The 16907-nt window shown below is 63.2% G+C and overlaps 2 protein-coding genes across 2 annotated transcripts; both read left to right on the forward strand.

Moving 5' to 3' along the window:
* Positions 1–456: 456 nt before the first annotated feature.
* Positions 457–7530, forward strand: LOC117653408 (lysyl oxidase homolog 3B-like). The gene is made up of 8 exons (XM_034399059.1): positions 457–686; positions 1314–1460; positions 1748–1992; positions 4710–4797; positions 5731–6003; positions 6074–6335; positions 6414–6666; positions 7338–7530. Exons 1-8 carry the CDS (start codon positions 500–502, stop codon positions 7458–7460), a joined length of 1578 nt encoding a protein of 525 aa, XP_034254950.1. The 5' UTR covers positions 457–499; the 3' UTR covers positions 7461–7530.
* Positions 7531–8641: 1111 nt separating this feature from the next.
* Positions 8642–16368, forward strand: LOC117653074. The gene is made up of 9 exons (XM_034398439.1): positions 8642–8771; positions 10637–10735; positions 10822–11586; positions 11996–12167; positions 12249–12366; positions 13717–13896; positions 13969–14401; positions 14563–14836; positions 16236–16368. The coding sequence occupies exons 1-9, from the start codon at positions 8642–8644 to the stop codon at positions 16366–16368; spliced, it is 2304 nt and encodes a 767-aa protein (XP_034254330.1).
* The last annotated feature ends 539 nt before the right edge of the window (positions 16369–16907 follow it).

The raw sequence follows: 16907 nt of genomic DNA on the forward strand, positions 1-16907 counted from the left end.
GCACCCACACGGCACGCCGGAACACCCCGAGTGCGACAGGGACAAGGCGACGCAAGTACTGTGGAGGACGTTTTTGCATCGCTTATAGGTAGATTTGGTCTGCGGCCGCGTCCTTGGACGGCGGCCGAGCGCCAGGGCCCCGGCCAGGGCCGTGAGGGCCTTGAGGGACTGGGGCGGGGCGGCGGGGGCGTGTCCGGAGAGACACAAGACGGGGACGTGACTGTCATAAACAACGGGGCCACGGCGGCACCGCGGCACCCGGCGCGGCGGCGGTGCGGCGGTCCAGCGCGGGTGGAGGAGAAGGGGGGATGCAGATGAGGAGGTGTTGCGTGTGTGTGAGTGCGTGCGTGTGTGTGTGCGTGGCGGTCAGCACGTGGCCTGGACACGTCGGCGCGGTGCCGCGGTGCCGCCCTGCCCACCAAGTTGGGTCTGCAGTCGTGTCTGGCGCCACTACCGTGCACGGCACTACTCCGAGCCGCGAACCGCGAGTGCCGCCGCCATGAAGATCGTCGTGCTCGTCGTGCTGCTGCTGGCGGTGCTGGCGGTGCAGGCCGTGCTGCCGGAGTCGCAGCGCCACCGCCACCTGCGGCGCGACAAGAAGGCCGCGCTCGTCAAGAAGCTGCTGAAGAAGAGCAGGATCAGCGAGGCGACGGTGCGCCTGGTGGGCGGCCGGGCGGCGAACGAAGGTAACACCAGCCGGACGGCCTGGACGGCCTAGACAGCGACGCGCGGCGTCTGGCCACGGTCTGCGTGCTTTGCGCGCTTTGCGTCACCTGGCCTGCATGCATGCTGCATGGCGCGGTGGCGCGGCGAGCCCGCAGCGCCTAGCGCCCCTCAGGCCGCGCCAGCCGTGCCTTGGCCGGCCCGTGATTTATCGGCACGCTGTTGCATTGAATTTGAAACGAGCTGCCCGCCCTGCACACTGCCTTTTCGTGCTCGGGAAAAAGTAAAATTAAAATTTGGTTCTTTGCTTGGTGCTCGGTACTTTATACATCAATCTATAACGTAGCCTTAAAGTGTCGCCACTTTTCCTGTAGTCAGCCAGTTGTGTCTTCAAGGATCGACCCTCGACCCGGCAGAGGGACTTCCCTGATTTCGGCAAAGCTGTCCTCCAAGTCTTTTGCCTGGTGGCCTGCCCGGCCTGCCTGGGCTGCCGAGATGCGAGGCACTGGACCTTAATGGTGGTTCTCAGGTGTCCGGTGTCCCGGGCTGCCTTGGGCTGCCTTGGGTGTCAGGTCAACGTCAGCCCGGGCGCCGCGAAGGCCCACTCCAGCCACCCGAGCGCGACCGCGAATCCTTGGTCCCTGTTGCAGGCAACGTGGAGATCCACCACCTGGGCAAGTGGGGTGCCGTCTGCGACGACGAGTGGGACGCCCAGGACGCCGTCGTGGTGTGCCGCCAGCTGGGCTTCGACGGCGTGCGCCGAGTGACGCACAGCTCGGCCTACGGTCCTGCCCGGAGTGAGTGCAAAAGCAAAACGCGGAACGCGAAAAAACAGAGGCAGGCTTTGATGACTCCGTAGGTTTCTGCAGATGGGATGCGGAATCCCAGCGCGTGGCGTGGCGCGGCGCGGCGTGGGCGTGCTGCATTGCTGAGCCCGGCATGGCGATGGAAATGCCAATCGGACCAAATTCGCCGAGCGTTTTGGGATGACACGGCGACGCGGCGACGCGGCACGCCTCCGCACCGGCCGGCCGCCCGGCGCCACGCCTCGCGCCTAGGTGTACGATGGGCTGCCTACCCGCAGGGCGCTTCTGGATGGACAACGTGCTGTGCGAGGGCCACGAGGACGAGCTGGCCCACTGCAGGACCGCCGAGGGCTGGGGCAGCTCGGACTGCGACCACACCGAGTCGGCCGGCGTCGTCTGCCTCGACCCTGACCTGGACGGCCACGGGGACGGCCTCGGGGACGGCCGGCGGGGAGGAGGAGGCGGACAAGCAGCTCAAGAGGGAGCGGCGGCACCTCGACGGAAGCCCAAGACGCGCATCAAGGTGAGTAGCGGAGTGGGGGCTTGAGGCGTGGAAACGAGGCCAGGGCATCAGGGCATCAGGGCCAAGGGGTTACCCACTCAAATTTTTAGCGTACACAGGATTCGTGATTACCAAAATTACCTTGATTACCAGGATTACTAAGATTACCGGGATTACCAGGATTACCTAATGATTACTATGATCACCAAAAGATTACCACGATTACCAAGCGATTACCATGATTACCCAATGATTACCATGATTGCTCAGCGATAACAATGTCTATCAGCATTCTTGGATAATAACCACTTTCACTGGAATGGCTCGTCTCTGAAAACAGAGCTACTGCGAAAAATGCATAGTGTATTTGCCGGCCATAGCTCACCATAGGAGCCAAGGTGATGAGAAGTGACGGTGTTGCGCGATTTCGTCTAGGCCTGGGCGATTAATCGAATAATCGAAAATAATCGCGATTATTTTGTTAATCGTCCGATTATTTCAAACCCCCGATTAGTGGTTCGGTAATCGAAGGATTGACCGATTATTTAACGATGATCGATATCGATTAATCGTCTCATCATCGGATATTCTATCCATCACCTGTTTAAATTCTGAGCGGAAAAGTCTTGAAAAGTTTTCAGTGAAGGCACGAAAAAGCTGTCTCAGACACTCGAGGTTGCGCCAATGGTTTTCCTATCCTCTTATTACATGCTATTTTCACAATAGTATGAGTATTAAGCTTTGTTTGTCAATTTCCAAATAATCGGTTTCCCCCGATTAATCGTTGATTTTCGATTAATCGTGTACGTTTTCGATTACCGATTACCGAACTGCTAATCGACACCAATCGCGATTATTTTATTCATCGGCCGATTACGATTACAACCAATAATCGCCCAGGCCTTATTTCGTCTGCTTGGTTTTCTTGGAGTATGGTACAAGATTCTGGCGTGGTCGGGCGTAACAGAAGTTTATTTTGCCGCCATTCCACCCCTGACTTCTAAAGAGACTAAGTTAAAACAAGTTCCATTTTTTAGTTAAATTTGAAAAACTGCAAACAAAAAATAATTCTTAATAATAAAATATAGTGGAGAGGCAACTTCTTTGAGAGTCCTCTAAAGTAGTATCTTTATCAGCAATTGTTTTGGATAGGAAAATAATAGTCAATTTAGTTCACAAAAAATTTAAAATGTGGCACGAGGACGCACATACCAGACACGCCTTGGGTGGCTTCGGGTCACTTCAGGTGTCCGGGGAAGACACCTCCCCGAGCAGGGACTATGTCGGCCTCCACTCCCACACTGGTGCCTTGCGAGTCTAATCGGTGGCCTACCTTGCCATTGCCATTACTATTAACGGCTAGACCACACATGATCGTATGCCATTTCGGGCCCGACACATGCCCGCCTGCACTGCGGGCGTTAGACTCCCGCCCACACAGTTGCGATTACTAAGATTCTCACACGATTACTACGATTACTACAAGATTTACTCACGATTACTATGATTACTACAAGATTACCACGATTACCAAGATTACCACGATTACCCATGATTACCGAGTGAGTGTACACAGGATTACCTCAGTGGGTAACCCCTTGATCAGGGCATGTAGGAAGGAAAATTAAAGGGAATAATAGAATATGGGGCGCCGCCGCCAGCCTCGCCGCCAGCCCGAGGCCCACGTCGCCGTCGCGGCCTGTCGCGCCGCTGCTGGCGGTGACGCTGGTGACGCTGGTGGCGCTGGTGAAGCAGGGCGGAAAGAAGGCGAGATGAAGGGCGAGGAGGGCGCAAAGGAGATTGGCGGTTCTTTTCTCTGGCGAGGTGGGAAGGGGCGAGAAGCCGCACGGTTACCTCCTTGGCGACATGAGCGGGGAGGGGGGAGGGGGAGAGGGAGGATGCATAATTTAACGGACAAAAGTCACGATGAAATAGACGGAGGAAAACACGGCGGCGGAAGGAAGCTGTCGCGCTCGGCCCGCCTCCGCCAAGGCAGGGCGGCGGGTAGACTGATTCCGTTTTTGTCGCTGTCTCTCTCGCACCTGTACGGGACGCCCCATGAGTGCGAGAGACAGCGTCGCAATCAGTCCGCTGGTGGCGAGGCTCATAACGACGTTGGCGGGGTGACCGAAGAAAGAAGAGGAGAACGAAAGCGGAATCGCCAATCACCGAACCGTGGCCGTGCCGCCGTGCCGCCGCCGCCGTGCCCAATAGGCTTGGCGCTGCTGGGCGCCGCGTCGCGCGAGGCAAGACGTTTTCGCCCCTCCGTGCTGAAACTGCACAATAAATCCTCGTTGATTCACGACAACCGTTGAAAAGCCAATATTGCGCTGAGAGGCAAAACCGTCCGGACTGACACACCCCGCCGCCCCGGGCCCCGGGTGCAGTGCAGTGGACGACTCGCGAGAAGGGGTACTGCTAGAACGGGGAGGGGTTGGGTTGAAAAAACGCCGAGCACGGCGTAGAGCAACGTGACCTGGAAGTTAGTGCGCAATGAAGAGTTTATCGGCAACTCCTTTTTTTTTCAAACTTTTGCTTCCTCTTCTTCTTCCGGCAGAGGTCCGGGAATAAGGGAGCAGCCGAGAGATAGGAGGGGCAATAGATACTTTTTCCTTTGTGGCCGCGACCGCTCGCCCTGGTGCGTGCTGCTGCTGCTGCTGCTGTGTGTGTGTGTGTGTGTGTGTGTGTGTGAGTGTGAGTGCGCGTTGGTGTGTGTATTGACGCTGGCGCCGTTGCAGGACGCCGCGGGGGGCCGACTCCACGTCCGCCTGGCGGGGGGCCGCACCGAGGAGGAGGGCCGCGTCGAGGTCCGCGCCAAGGGCGGCGGTGAGTACGAGCTTCGTCCGGATGACGTCACGCCGCGCGTCACGCCGTCAGGCCCTCGGTCAGGCCCTCGGTCAGGCCGTCAGGCCGTCACCGAAGCCATGTCGCTTGTCCCGCCTGACCGCCCGCCCGCCCCGCGCGCCCTCTGGAGCGGCAGGGCGGCCCTGGCGGACTTCCCCGCGCCGAGAGGCAGAGGGCGGAGAGGCGGCACCCGAACTTCTCACCAGCAAACGAGACAATGGAGCTGTTTGGCGAGTGAATTCAAAACTGGGGCGAGGGGCGCAATTCGCCATTAGCAATCTCAAGCGCCGCCAGCCAGTTTAGCGCGCGGCAGCCCGGCGGCCCAGCGTCGCGGATAAACAAACTACGGCCCCACTATTCGACTGTCCACAAAATACCCCGGCAACTTTGAAGCGGGGCGGGGCGGCACCTCGCGATAAATAAAACACGACGATCCGGGCTCAAGCAGCTAAGCGGCAGAGGCCGGCCAAGTCGTCGCAGATAAGTACCAGCGCCCTGTGATGCTGCTCCATCTGCCTGGCGGTCGTTGCTGGGGTATCACGGCATCGGCAGCCGCGAACGGTTTTTATAGTGCACGCCGGGGGCAAGAAATGGCGGGGTCTAATCTGGCCGGAGTTTGTCGGAGCGAGGGAAAGGGGGGGGGGGGTGCGACCGCAGGTCAAGCTTCCGCTTGGCGGCCCCTGGGGCAGCCAAGTCCTTGTTCGAGGAACCTGAGGTACCTGCCTGCCCCACCCCCGCGCTACACTGTCTTTCCCCGACTTCTTCCTTTCTTGCTTTTGTGTCCACCGCGACAACGAGTTCCCCGAAGAGTCCCCGCACGGACACGGCCTCGGCCACCTCCACTCTGGCTCCGCGTTTCGCTCGGCCATATCGCCATTTCTCTTTGTTGAGACCGGAACGGCGTTCCTCCACCAGAATGGTCCGCGGTGTGCGGCGACGGCTGGAGCCTGCTGGAGGCGGGCGTGGTGTGCCGCGACCTGGGCCTGGGCTACGCCAGCGCCGCCGTGCAGACGGACTTCTTCGGCGGCAACGCGTCCAGGATCGGCCTGAGCGGCGTGTCCTGCCTGGGCAACGAGACGTCGCTGTCGCTGTGCCAGCACGACGCGCTGGCCGAGGGCAGCAAGGGCCTCGGCCACGAGGACTGCCCCGGCAAGCGGGACAACGTCGCCGGCGTCGTGTGCACGCGCAGTGAGTGTCCCGGGTTCGCTTACCACTTTCTCTCCTTTTCGGCGCCCTGCATGTTTTCCGCTTCCGCCAGAAATCGCCGACCTGATGTTCGACTTCGAGGAGCTGACGCGCTCCGCGCACCTGGAGGACCGGCAGCTGTTCTTCCTGCAGTGCGCCATGGAGGAGAACTGCCTGGCGTCCTCGGCGTACAGGCTGAAGCAGGAGGACCCGGCCAACTGGCACCTGGAGACGCGGCGCCTGCTGCGCTTCACCGCCAGGATCATCAACGTCGGCAACGAGGACTTCCGGCCCTTCATCCCCAAGCACCTCTGGGAGTGGCACGCCTGCCACATGTGAGTGAGCGGAGCAGTCGCGCAAAGCAGAGCGTCGAGGAATCGAAACAGTGTCACTGACGCCTTGCTGTCTTCCAGGCACTACCACAGCATGGAGGTGTTCGCCACGTTCGACGTGATGGACAGCCGCGGGGTGCGCGTGGCCGAGGGCCACAAGGCGTCCTTCTGCCTGGAGGACAACCAGTGCCTCGGCGGCGTGGAGCCCGTGTACGCGTGCGCCAACTTCGGCGACCAGGGCATCACGGTCAACTGCTCGGACATCTACCGCCACAACATCGACTGCCAGTGGGTGGACATCTCGGACCTGGAGCCCGGCATGTACACGCTCAAGGTGCGCGCCGGCCGAATTAAACACTTTGCCGGGCGGCCGCGCCGGGGAAACGGAGCGAGGCGCGCAAAAGCAGCGGCTTACCCGGATACGACAACGACGCTGTGTCTCGAGTCCAAGTTGGGCGCGCAGCGGACCCGCGCAAGTCTTGGCGCTGCGGCGGCAGTTACGCCCCGAGGGCGGGCTGCAGTGCGGGCTGGAGAGCGCGCCCAGAGCCCGCGCCCAGAGGATAGGCAAATGGCGCAACTTTCACCGTATTGCAGCAAAGTCGATAAACGGCCCGGAGAGCACGCCCGTGCCCGTCCTGGAGACTGACTCCGAGAGTCCTTTCCGTCGCTCTGTCTCTCTCGCACCTTCACGTGAGACCCCATGAGTGCGAGAGAGACAGCGCGACGAAAATGACTCTCGGATTCAGTCTGCTGATCCGGGCCGCGCCAAAGCGAGTCGAGTCCGGCGCAGCACCGCGCCTCGGCTCGGCAAAACGCGGCGGACACGCCGTAAAGCCCGTCCCGTGTCGACGAGATTAAACCCAGCGAAAGGCCGCGGGCTGATGAAATTATTTCAGGCCAAGAGCGAAAGCGACAATGGCGGGAATGAACGGGGGCAGCAATAACGGGAAGGCCGCGCGGATGATGACTTTGACGAACGCGCTGCGCGCTGCGCGATGATTGCAGGTGTCGGTGAACCCCGAGTTCAAGGTGGGCGAGATGACGTTCGACAACAACGCGGCCCGCTGCAGCCTGCTGTACACCGAGTCCTTCGCCACGGTCTACAACTGCCGCCACGAGCGCCCCTAGACGGAGTCTCACCGAAACAACTTAAAGTCATGTTTAATGTTTGAAAAAAAAAAAACAATCAAATTTTTAAATTGACCAATAAAACGTGTGATAACGGATGGAGTGATTTTTTTCTCTACCGGAGCGCAGAAGCTTTAGCGTGGCGGGTGGGATGGCTCTGTGTCGGGGTGCGGCAGGCGCATCGCCGCCGGCGGGGCGGGGCGGGGCGTGGCCGAGGGGTGGCCGAGGGCCGCGTTGAAGGCGGCGAGGGTCGCGTTGCCGGACTAATTGCCCCGCTCGACGGGCAGGGCAGGGCCGGGCAGGGCTGTCGTAGGCTGGCCGGGCTGGCCCCGCCGGCAGACCCTGGCCAGGGCCACCAGGGCCGCGAGTGACAGGGAGAGTGCAGCCCCGCAGCCCCGCGCCGCCTCCCCTCGCCGGCGGGGACTCTGGGCGGCCAGAGTAGCGAAGCGCGGGGCGGGGGTCGCCGCATATTGGATTAGCGCAGGGCTTCTTGTTGGCTGAGCGCTGCCGGCCTGGGTCCTGGCCTAGCCCTGCCGCGGCCACCTCAACCAGGCAGGCCTCAGGACGGCGGAACGGACGGCCGAGGCGCGGTGTGGCGGTCTCTCCGTCCGGCCCTCGGACACTAGACTCTCTCGGCCCCCCGGCGGCGTAGTGCGGCGCCGAGCACGCCGTGCACGCCGAGGTGCTGACCACGCCGCGGGCCGGGCAGTGCTGGCAGTGCTGACGCCGATCGGGCCGGTGTTCTAATCAGCGCACCCTCGGGGCGGAGCAAGGAGGGACGGAAGCAGTCGCTGGCTTCCCCCGGGCCCAACTCACTCCGGGTCCAGCCCGGGCCGCTGTGGACCGAACGCCACCGGAAACCAAGAGTGTCCACCTCGTGAAGGCAGCCCGCCCTGACTCCCAGCAGCATGTGCGCCACCTCGTGCACCGCCTCGCGCGCCACGTGGACGCGGCCCGCGGAGTGGCGGCGCGAACGCGGAGGCAGCCCGCCGCACGCCGCCGAGTGCGCGCGTGACGAGTGACTCCGCCGTTTGTGACTGCCATCAAACGTGACCGGACTGTGCGACAGAGTGCGGTGACATGTGTGGCGGCGTGACGGGGAGCGCCGCGATGGCGCTGCAGAGTGACGGCGCGGCGTGACGGCGAGGCGTGACGGCGAGGCGTGACGGCGAGGCGTGACGATGTGGATGCTGCTGCTGGCCCTGCTCGTGCTGCGCGCGGGGCAGTGCGTCGTGCGGGGGCAGTGCCTGGAGGCGGAGGACGGCCTCCAGAAAGACGGCCTCCTGCTGCACGGCGATGCCGTCGTCACAGGTGAGAGAGAAAAAGCCGCCAACAAATTTGATCAATAAGGAGACCATTGCCTTCCCTTTCCTCCAGAGCCTCGACGCACGGCGGCTATCAGTGGCGAGGAAGCCAGTTAGTGTGGAGGGGCGGGGGTGGGGCCCTCCCCACGGGGCACCTGATGTGATGGCTGATGGCGCTGGACGTCCTGATGGGGCGGCGTGGCGCGGCGCGGATCGGAGACCGTTTTCCTCTCGATGGCACTTAGGCCCGGCCCAGTGCCCATACGGTGTAAGCTGGAGGGGGCGGCGGTGGCCCCGCCTGCCCCGCCTGCCCCCGCCTGCCCCCGGCCCCGTAATGAAGTGGTCGACGGCGTGATGGGTTGGCACACCTGTCAGCCGCGCCCCGCCCCGCCCAAAGCCCGCAAGACCCCCAAGACCCCGGCCAGCCTCACGTGTCTGACTGGATCCCCTGCGGAGTGCCCCGCCACGAGGATTATTCTTAGGACTGGAGAACGAGACAGACTTGTGCACTCTGCGAGGGCACCCAGGGTGGGGGGTGGAAGCCCTTGGTTGCGCGCCACGCAGCGCCACGCGCCGCCACGCGCCGCCACGCACACAGGCGTGGCGCGACCCCTTTTAGGCGACGTCACGCCAGAGCCCTCGATCCGTCCGTCGGGTTTACGCGGAAAGGGAAAGGCTGGCGCGGCAGGCCTGGGCAGGGCTGCCAATGCTGTTACCGCTGAGCTTTGAGCCTTATCCGGCGGGACGCGGCGCGGAGCGGAACGCCGCCGACTGCAGAAGCCTTAAACCGACGCGGGCAAACAAGCGATTCCGCTCCCAAACTGCGGTTTCGGTTGCGGCGCGGGCTTCTCGCTGACCGAGGCAGGGCGCTGCGCAGCTGCCGAACGGCCCCGGATGAAAAGGGGGAGGGGGGGGGCACAGCGCAGCACAGCGCCGCCTTTACGGTCGCCAGCGTTATGTAATGCAGCTTTACGGGCCGTTAAACGCAGGGAAGGCGGGCAGGGATGAGATAGAAAGAGCGATGGTGGGGCCGCGGAATCAACCCCCTCCCCCTCCCCTCCCCTCCCCGGCCGGTGCCATCGCGCCATCGAGCTTGCTGTTGCTATCACCCACGCCCAGCCAGGCCAGCCGGCCCAGCCTCCGCCAGGCTCTTCCAGCAGACTCCGGCCCACTCCAGCCCGCTGTTCATTGTGCCCTCCAGCCGCCTCCAGCCGCCTCCAGCCCCTCTCCGGGCCACTCCAGCGAGCTGGAGGCCCCTTTGCGCGGAGCACGCGGAGCGACCTGCCTCTCGGCTGACCTAACCATATTCCCACTCAAGAAATATTGGTAGAAAAATTATGTAAATATTCTACTGAAAAATCCAATTTTGGCCCGTTTTGCTTGATCTTAAAAATGTTCCGTAGGGTTAGAAATATTGAAGCAGACGGTTGCCCTGGCCCTGGCGGTATTTGCCAAGCGTCTTCCCTGCCGTGGCGAAGCAGGTGTGACCGGCGAGCTTGGTTTCCCTGTTGGCAGCCCTGCTGCCCCTGGAGGCGGGGCCCGACTGCGCCGCCGTCGTCCCGCGGGGGCAGCGACTGTCCCTGGCCGCCGTGCACGTCCTGCAGGCACTGCGTCGGCTGCAGCACGTCCCCGACGTGGAAGTGGGTAAGCCGAGCCAACAACACGTTGGTTGACCACAGTGACATCATTGTTGTGTTAGTTCCGAGTGTCTAAGATGTTAATTACAAACTGAGTCCGAGGAGTCGTCTTGCTCTGTCGCTGTCGCAATCATCGCGTCGCGTCGGTGGAGAGAGACGGAGCGACGAGACGATGCGACGCGGTGGTGTGCTGGCCCAGGCCGGCGAGTAAAGCTGAGACTGTACTGCCCCACAGGGCTGCGGATAGTCAACTCGTGTTCCAGCGCGGCCGTCGCTCGCAAGGCCCTGCTCGGCGCCTTCGTGAACCTGGACTGCAAGCGCCGCTACCCCCTGGGTGAGACGCGAGCCCCGCGGGACTGAGGTGGCTGACTTGTTGGCCCCGACCCATGACATGACCCCCCTCACGCTGCCCCTGCCCAGGTGTGCTGACGGGGGAGGCCCTGTCGTCCGCCGAGTCCGTGTCCGAGCTGTGCTCCGGGCTGACGCAGGCCCTGTGGGTGCTGCCCGAGTCCCCGGAGCCGGAGCCGCAGCTCGCCAACGCGCTGGGCACGCTGCTCGCGGCGGGGTCCTGGCCGGCCGCGGACCTGCTCACGTCCAGCGTGCACCAGGATGGCGACGAGGAGGACGGCGAGCACCACCTGGACGCGGCGGAGCTGCTGGCCGACCAGGCCCTGGAGAACGCCCGCCTGCGCGGGGTGTGCGCGCGCCGCGGCCACGCGCCGGACGGCTTCGCGTGGTCGGGGCCCACGTCGCGGGCGCGCGTGCTGGTGGGCGTGGAGGCCGCGCTGCGCCGGATGCTGCGCGACCACGTGCTGGTCCCCGTGGAGGCGCCCACGCCGCAGCTCATCCTGGCGCCGCCGGACGGCGTCTGGTCCGGGGCCACGCCGCTGCCGCGCGACGCCCTGCTGCTGGTGCCCGACGTGACGCCGCTGCGCGCCATGCTGTCGCGCCTCAGCGAGCACAAGGCCGCCAACGCGACGGACGCCGTGCTGCTGCCCGAGCCGGAGGAGGTGGCGGCCGCCGTCGGGATGAGCGACTTCCTGGGCGTGGGCCGCGCGCTGCTGCGGGCCGCCGACCTCCTCAAGGAGGGCCTCAGCGCGTTCTGCGGCGCCAAGGCCAAGGCCGACGTCGCGGAGCGCCGGCGACGAGCTGAGCCCGTGGACGCCGTGGACTCGACCGAACAGTGTACGTCACGACCCGGATGACCCGGGAGAGGTGCTAGAGGTGCTCGATGGCGGCTGCGGGGCGCGGCGGTCCCTATCGCGGAGACGTACGGTGACAATGGATTAGGGGTGGGAGGGGAGGCGAGGGGGAGTCTGAAAGGCCACAGGAAATAAGGTACGGAAAATACGACGTCCGATCCAGGCCAGGAGCATGGAAGCAGGAGCGTGTGAGAGAGGAGAGGGAAGCACCTAAGTCACCGAGCTGCACTCACTGCAGAGGGGTAAGAAAAGAGAGAGAAAGAGCTGTAGTCAATAAGGCGGATCCCCTTTGAAGGTAAATTTGAATAAAGCATAGATTCTATGCTGAGGAGCAAGGAGCACGGTAGAAGGTATGCCCTAACTTTGGTCTTGTTTTCTCCTGTGTTCTGCAGCCCCCGAAGAACACTCCACCAGTGCATCCGATGAGTCAGAGACCGAGGACGCGGAGCCCGCAGAGCCGATGGAGGTGCTGGAGGCCGTCGAGACCGTCGAGGCCGTGGAGGTCGTGGAGGACATGGGCGACGTCTGCGGCCGCATGCCCAAGTCGGCCGCCCTGCTGGAGGAGTTCGGCGAGGCCGTGCCCGCGCTGGCGGAGGACGCGGTGCAGCGCCTGCTGGAGGTGCGGCAGGACGAGGTGGCCTCCAGGGCGGCGGCCTCGGCCACCTTCCTGCTGCTGCGTTCTCCGGGCCCCGGGCGCCCGCTCCTGCCGCTGGCGCACTACCGCGGCGGCATCTGGACCATCGCTGACGACGCCCTCACCAAGGTGCCTGGACCTGGTGTATTTCGGCGCGTCCCTTAGACCAGCGGTTCCCAACCTTTTTCGGTTCGCAACCCCAAATTTGATACAAAAAATCTCATTCAACGAACGTTAATGAAAGCAGATGATCCATCGCGTTTCATAACTGCTGTGATAGCCGAGAGGTTGGAGACGTGGGATCGAGTTGCCGCAGGCCGGCGTTCGAATACCAGCGTCACAAAAGTTTTTTCGACTTGCTATCCTAAGGGTAGTGGTTCGAGGCCATGAGAGCGGAGCCGTGTGCAACAGGCCCACATGCCGGAGGTTCGACTCCTAACAAATATTTCCATTTAATTTTACTGCCTCACCCAGTGCGGTTGAAACCCGTGAACGTGAGCCCACTCCGTGAATGGGACGTGGTGGTACAGGGAGTAGAGGCGTCGGTTCGCAATGTTAGGGTCGGCGGTTCGACTCCCCCAACTTCTTGCGAAATTTTGACCTGGTCGGTCGAGTCCTGTTGCGTCAAGAACCCACCTCACGCCAGCACCCTCATCATGGGCCGTGGTGGCCGAGAGCGTAAAGTCGTGTGATCCCGATGGCGGGGTCCGGGGATCGAATCCCATCATCTCATTACATTTTTCGACCGCCTTCCTCCCACTGCAACTCAAACCCGTCGTCCAACACGCTGCCAGACGTACAAGCGTGATAGCGTAGTGGTCAGAGTCACATTCACCTGGCCACTCCGCTGTGGGTGTCTAAAAAGCAATCCGCTTCGGCGGGTTGGCCTCGGCACTGGAGCGATGGAGTATTTGATCCATCAATCCAGACCATCCGGTGTGTGGTTGCGGGTGGTGCCTCCTTGACTCGTCGGGGAGGCGATGATAAGTCCTTTGAAGCTGGCCTAAAACGCTGTATGTTCGGTACGGGAGCGCCGGACAGTGGGGGTACCATGGGGTACACAACCAACCCTACGAAAACAAGAAGCTCCCACCAAACCTCTTCTCTGTCTGAGTCTCTCTCTGTCTCTCTGTCGTCTCACTCTACGTCCCGCCCCTCAAAGAGCTTCGTACTGGGTGCTCTCACCCAGCTGCCTGAGCTTTGGGGTCCTACTGGGTCCCCCGGCGAACGCTTAGAGTCGCTGACGGGATTAACCCCAGGTACCTGATAGCACCGGTTCCCATCCCGAACACCGAAGTAAAGCAGGAGGCCTCCCCATTAAGACTGGGGAGGGGGTGTAGAGTTCAAATTTTTTCTTTTCCCTTTCAAATTTCTTGGTTAACCTTGGGGTCGTGACCCCAAGGTTGGGAACCGCTGCCTTAGACAGACCGTCGTTGCACCACTTTGGGCTTTTGGTACTAATCTCCTTTCATCCCTTAGGCCGATGTGGAGGTCGTGGACTGCCCGCTGCTGCTGGCCAGCGGGCAGGTCGAGTGGGTGCGGGAGGCGTGGGTGGCCACCGTGCTGACCGTCGCCGTCCTGGGCACCATGGCGGCCACGGCGGTCGCCTTCTTCATCGCGTCCAGGATCCTCGCCGGGGATATCCTGGAAGGCTCGGCCGTAAGTTTAATCCTTGAACTGAATTCCGTATAAGAAGTGGGGAAGTTGAACCTGACCGCGGGTGTTGCACAGACGCTGTCGCTGCTGCTGCTGCTGTCGCTGCTGGTGGCGTACGGGAGCGCGCTGCCGTACTGCGTGCGGGGCGGCGGCGTGGACGGCGAGGGCGGGCTGGCGCTGTGCGGGCTGCGGCTGCTGGCCGCGCCGCTGGCACACTCACTGCTGCTGGCCGTGATGCTCGGGCGCGCCCTCATGCTGGCCGCGTGCGACCACGACGGCGGCCTGCTGTCGCACGTGTCGGGGCCGCTGCAGGCCGCGCTCTGCTTCTTCACGGTGGCCGTGCAGGTGGCGCTGAGTGTGCAGCTGGCTGTGCTGCTCACGCCCGCCGAGTGCGCCTGGCTGTCCGGGCCGCGCTTCCTGCTGCTGCTCGCCTACGACATGCTGCTGCTGGTGCTGCTGGCCGCCACCGCGCCCTTCATCTGCACCTCCAGGAGGAACTACCGCGAGGGTGAGTGCCGCCAGTTTGGCGCTCCGGCGCTCCGGCGCTCAGCGCCTGCGAAGGAGCGGGTAGGCAGTGCCGCAACGCACGGGTGCTCGGCGGGCCGGCCTGCCTCCATTTGCCATTACCACTACGGACTGGATGCGCTGACCCTCCCCTCTCCGTTGCAGGGATGTTCTTCGCGGCGACCACGGCGGTGCTGGTGGCGGTGTGGCTGGCCTGGCTGTGCCTGTACGCCGTGGGCGGGCACGCGTGGCGCGACGCGGCGGTGGGCGGCGGCGTGACGGCGTGCGCCACCGCCGTACTGTTGGGCGTGTTCATACCCAGGACCTACCTCATGGCGGGCGCCATGGTCCGCGACAAGCTGGCCGCCCAGCTGCCCGCCCTGGCCAGGGACGCGTCCATCACGGACCTGGCCTTCCGGGAGGCGGCGCGCGGCGCCACGCTGGGCAGCGTGGGGGCGGGCGTGGGCGTGGGGCCGGGCACGGCGCTCTACGACAGCGTGTCCCTGTCCGGCGGTGGTGGCGGCTCCGTCGGCTCCAGACGGCCGGGCCTGCCGCGCGCCGCGAGCCCCAACGTCTACTCCGACAGGCACGCCAGCCGCACAAGGCCCACCACGCCGCTCACCCCCGAGAACACCTACGCGCGCTACGAGGTGCCGTCGCCGCACAAGGTGACCCGGTTCTGAAGCGCGCCGCCCTAGTTAATAAAGTATGGAAATTCTTCGACCTGGTGCCTGTCCACCCCTTTCCACACCCCCTGTGTGGTCGCGCGGCCCGGCCGATAGGGGAGGTACACGATGCAGCGGGGCAGCAGGGCAGCGGGGGCAGTCGACCACGAAATGAATAATGAATCGAATCGCAGCCCTTATTGGATCGGGGCGCCCAGATGCGGCTTTTGTCTGTGGGCTGGTCGGGCTGGTCGGGCTGGTCGGGCTGGTCGGGCTGGTCGGGTTGGTTCCGGCCGGAGCTCATCGGCAGACCTAGCCTCGCGCCGGGCCGCAGGCCGCAGCTGAGCTGAGGCGTTCCGCTCTTATCACCCCCGCGGCTCTGAAGGCCGCGCCAAGGCCGCCAAGGCCACCAAGACCTCCGCCACGCGCCGCCAGAGGTACATTACCGAGCCAATCCGCCTCTGTTTCCCTTCCAGAATGGCCTTCTCGAGTTGCAGCCGGAGCGGCCTCATCCCTCGCCGGCAATCCTTCCGGCGAGCCTCCGCGCCAGGGTAAATAAACCTGGTGAAAATAACCTTTCATTCCGCCGGGCTGCCGCTGCTACGCTGGAAGCGCGCCGAAGCCAAGTACTTCGCCGCCACTCCAAACCGCATACTTCCTCAGGGAGGCCCGGGAAACGGATGGGACGCAGATCGCACGCTGACGGCCCGACGGGGGAAAGACTCAAGAGGAGAGATACGCGCTCACGCGGAGACTTAAGAAGTGGGATCAGTGGCAGCCGAGGCTCTCACGTGGGAGGAAGCGGGGAGCGAAATCAAGTCCGTTCTGGATCGGGAGGGGCGGGGGTGGAGTGTTTGCCTGGTTTGCCGCGCTTCATCGTGTCGCCTCGAGGAAAACACAGAATAAGTCTCCGCGTCGTCGTCTCGTCGTCGTCCCCCGGGAGTCCGCGCTCCGCTCCGCGGGGATTAAGGGAAGGCAGACTGTTTATTCCGCACTCCCGCACCGGGACGGCGGGGCTGCCATGGCAAGCCAGGGCCTCGATAAACACGTTCGCAGTGCAGCTGCACCGAGAGGCCACGCTTCGAGCCTCGCTTGCGGCAGGTCAAGGCGAAGCACGCCGTCTCCTCCAAGCGGGCGTGCTATCACACCTTCACAGAGCCGCGACAATCACAGTGCCTTGACTGGTGCGTCCGGGATGTCTGTTGACGCCAACAACCGCCACCGCCTGGGCGAGTCGCACAAGGAAAGGCAAATAAAGGAGAGGCGGAGAAAAATAAAGAACATTCCAAAGTGCCACACCAAGTGAAACTGCATGTCGATAAAAGTTGGTGTAGTTACGTTATAGGCGGCGCGCGTGCATGCGTGTCTGTGTGTGTGTGCGCGCCAAAGTTGCCGACTACACGGTGATGGCTTTCCTCGCGGCGCGGCTGGCGCGGCTGGTGCGGCTGCGTCCGAGCACACAGTGCAGCACACAGCGCTGCACACTCCAATACACACGCGGCGGCGCGGCGGAGTAAACGCCTCGCGCGACCAAGGCGGCGGCAGGGCGGGGGAGGGGGCGAGTTTGTTTTAGTTGGACCGAAGCAACCCAGGCGGGCGAGCATGCCCCGGCGGAGCAGCCCGGGCAGGAGCAGGCAGAAGTTGTTCTTGCGGGAGAAGGCGGTGCACGACGGGCCGGGCGGGATGGCAAACAAGGCAGTCATACGCCACGGCCACCGCATCCTGCGGTACGTCTCACGCAGAAAAGAAGAAGAAGAAGAAGACGATGAAGAAGAAGAAGCTAGGAGGAGGAAGAGGTGGCTGGAGGACTTCCGACTCGCGAGTCCGCGGCGGTACAGATCGCAG

The sequence above is a fragment of the Thrips palmi genome, unplaced genomic scaffold, assembly GCF_012932325.1.
Source record: "Thrips palmi isolate BJ-2018 unplaced genomic scaffold, TpBJ-2018v1 HiC_scaffold_8, whole genome shotgun sequence".
Lineage (NCBI taxonomy): Eukaryota > Metazoa > Arthropoda > Insecta > Thysanoptera > Thripidae > Thrips > Thrips palmi.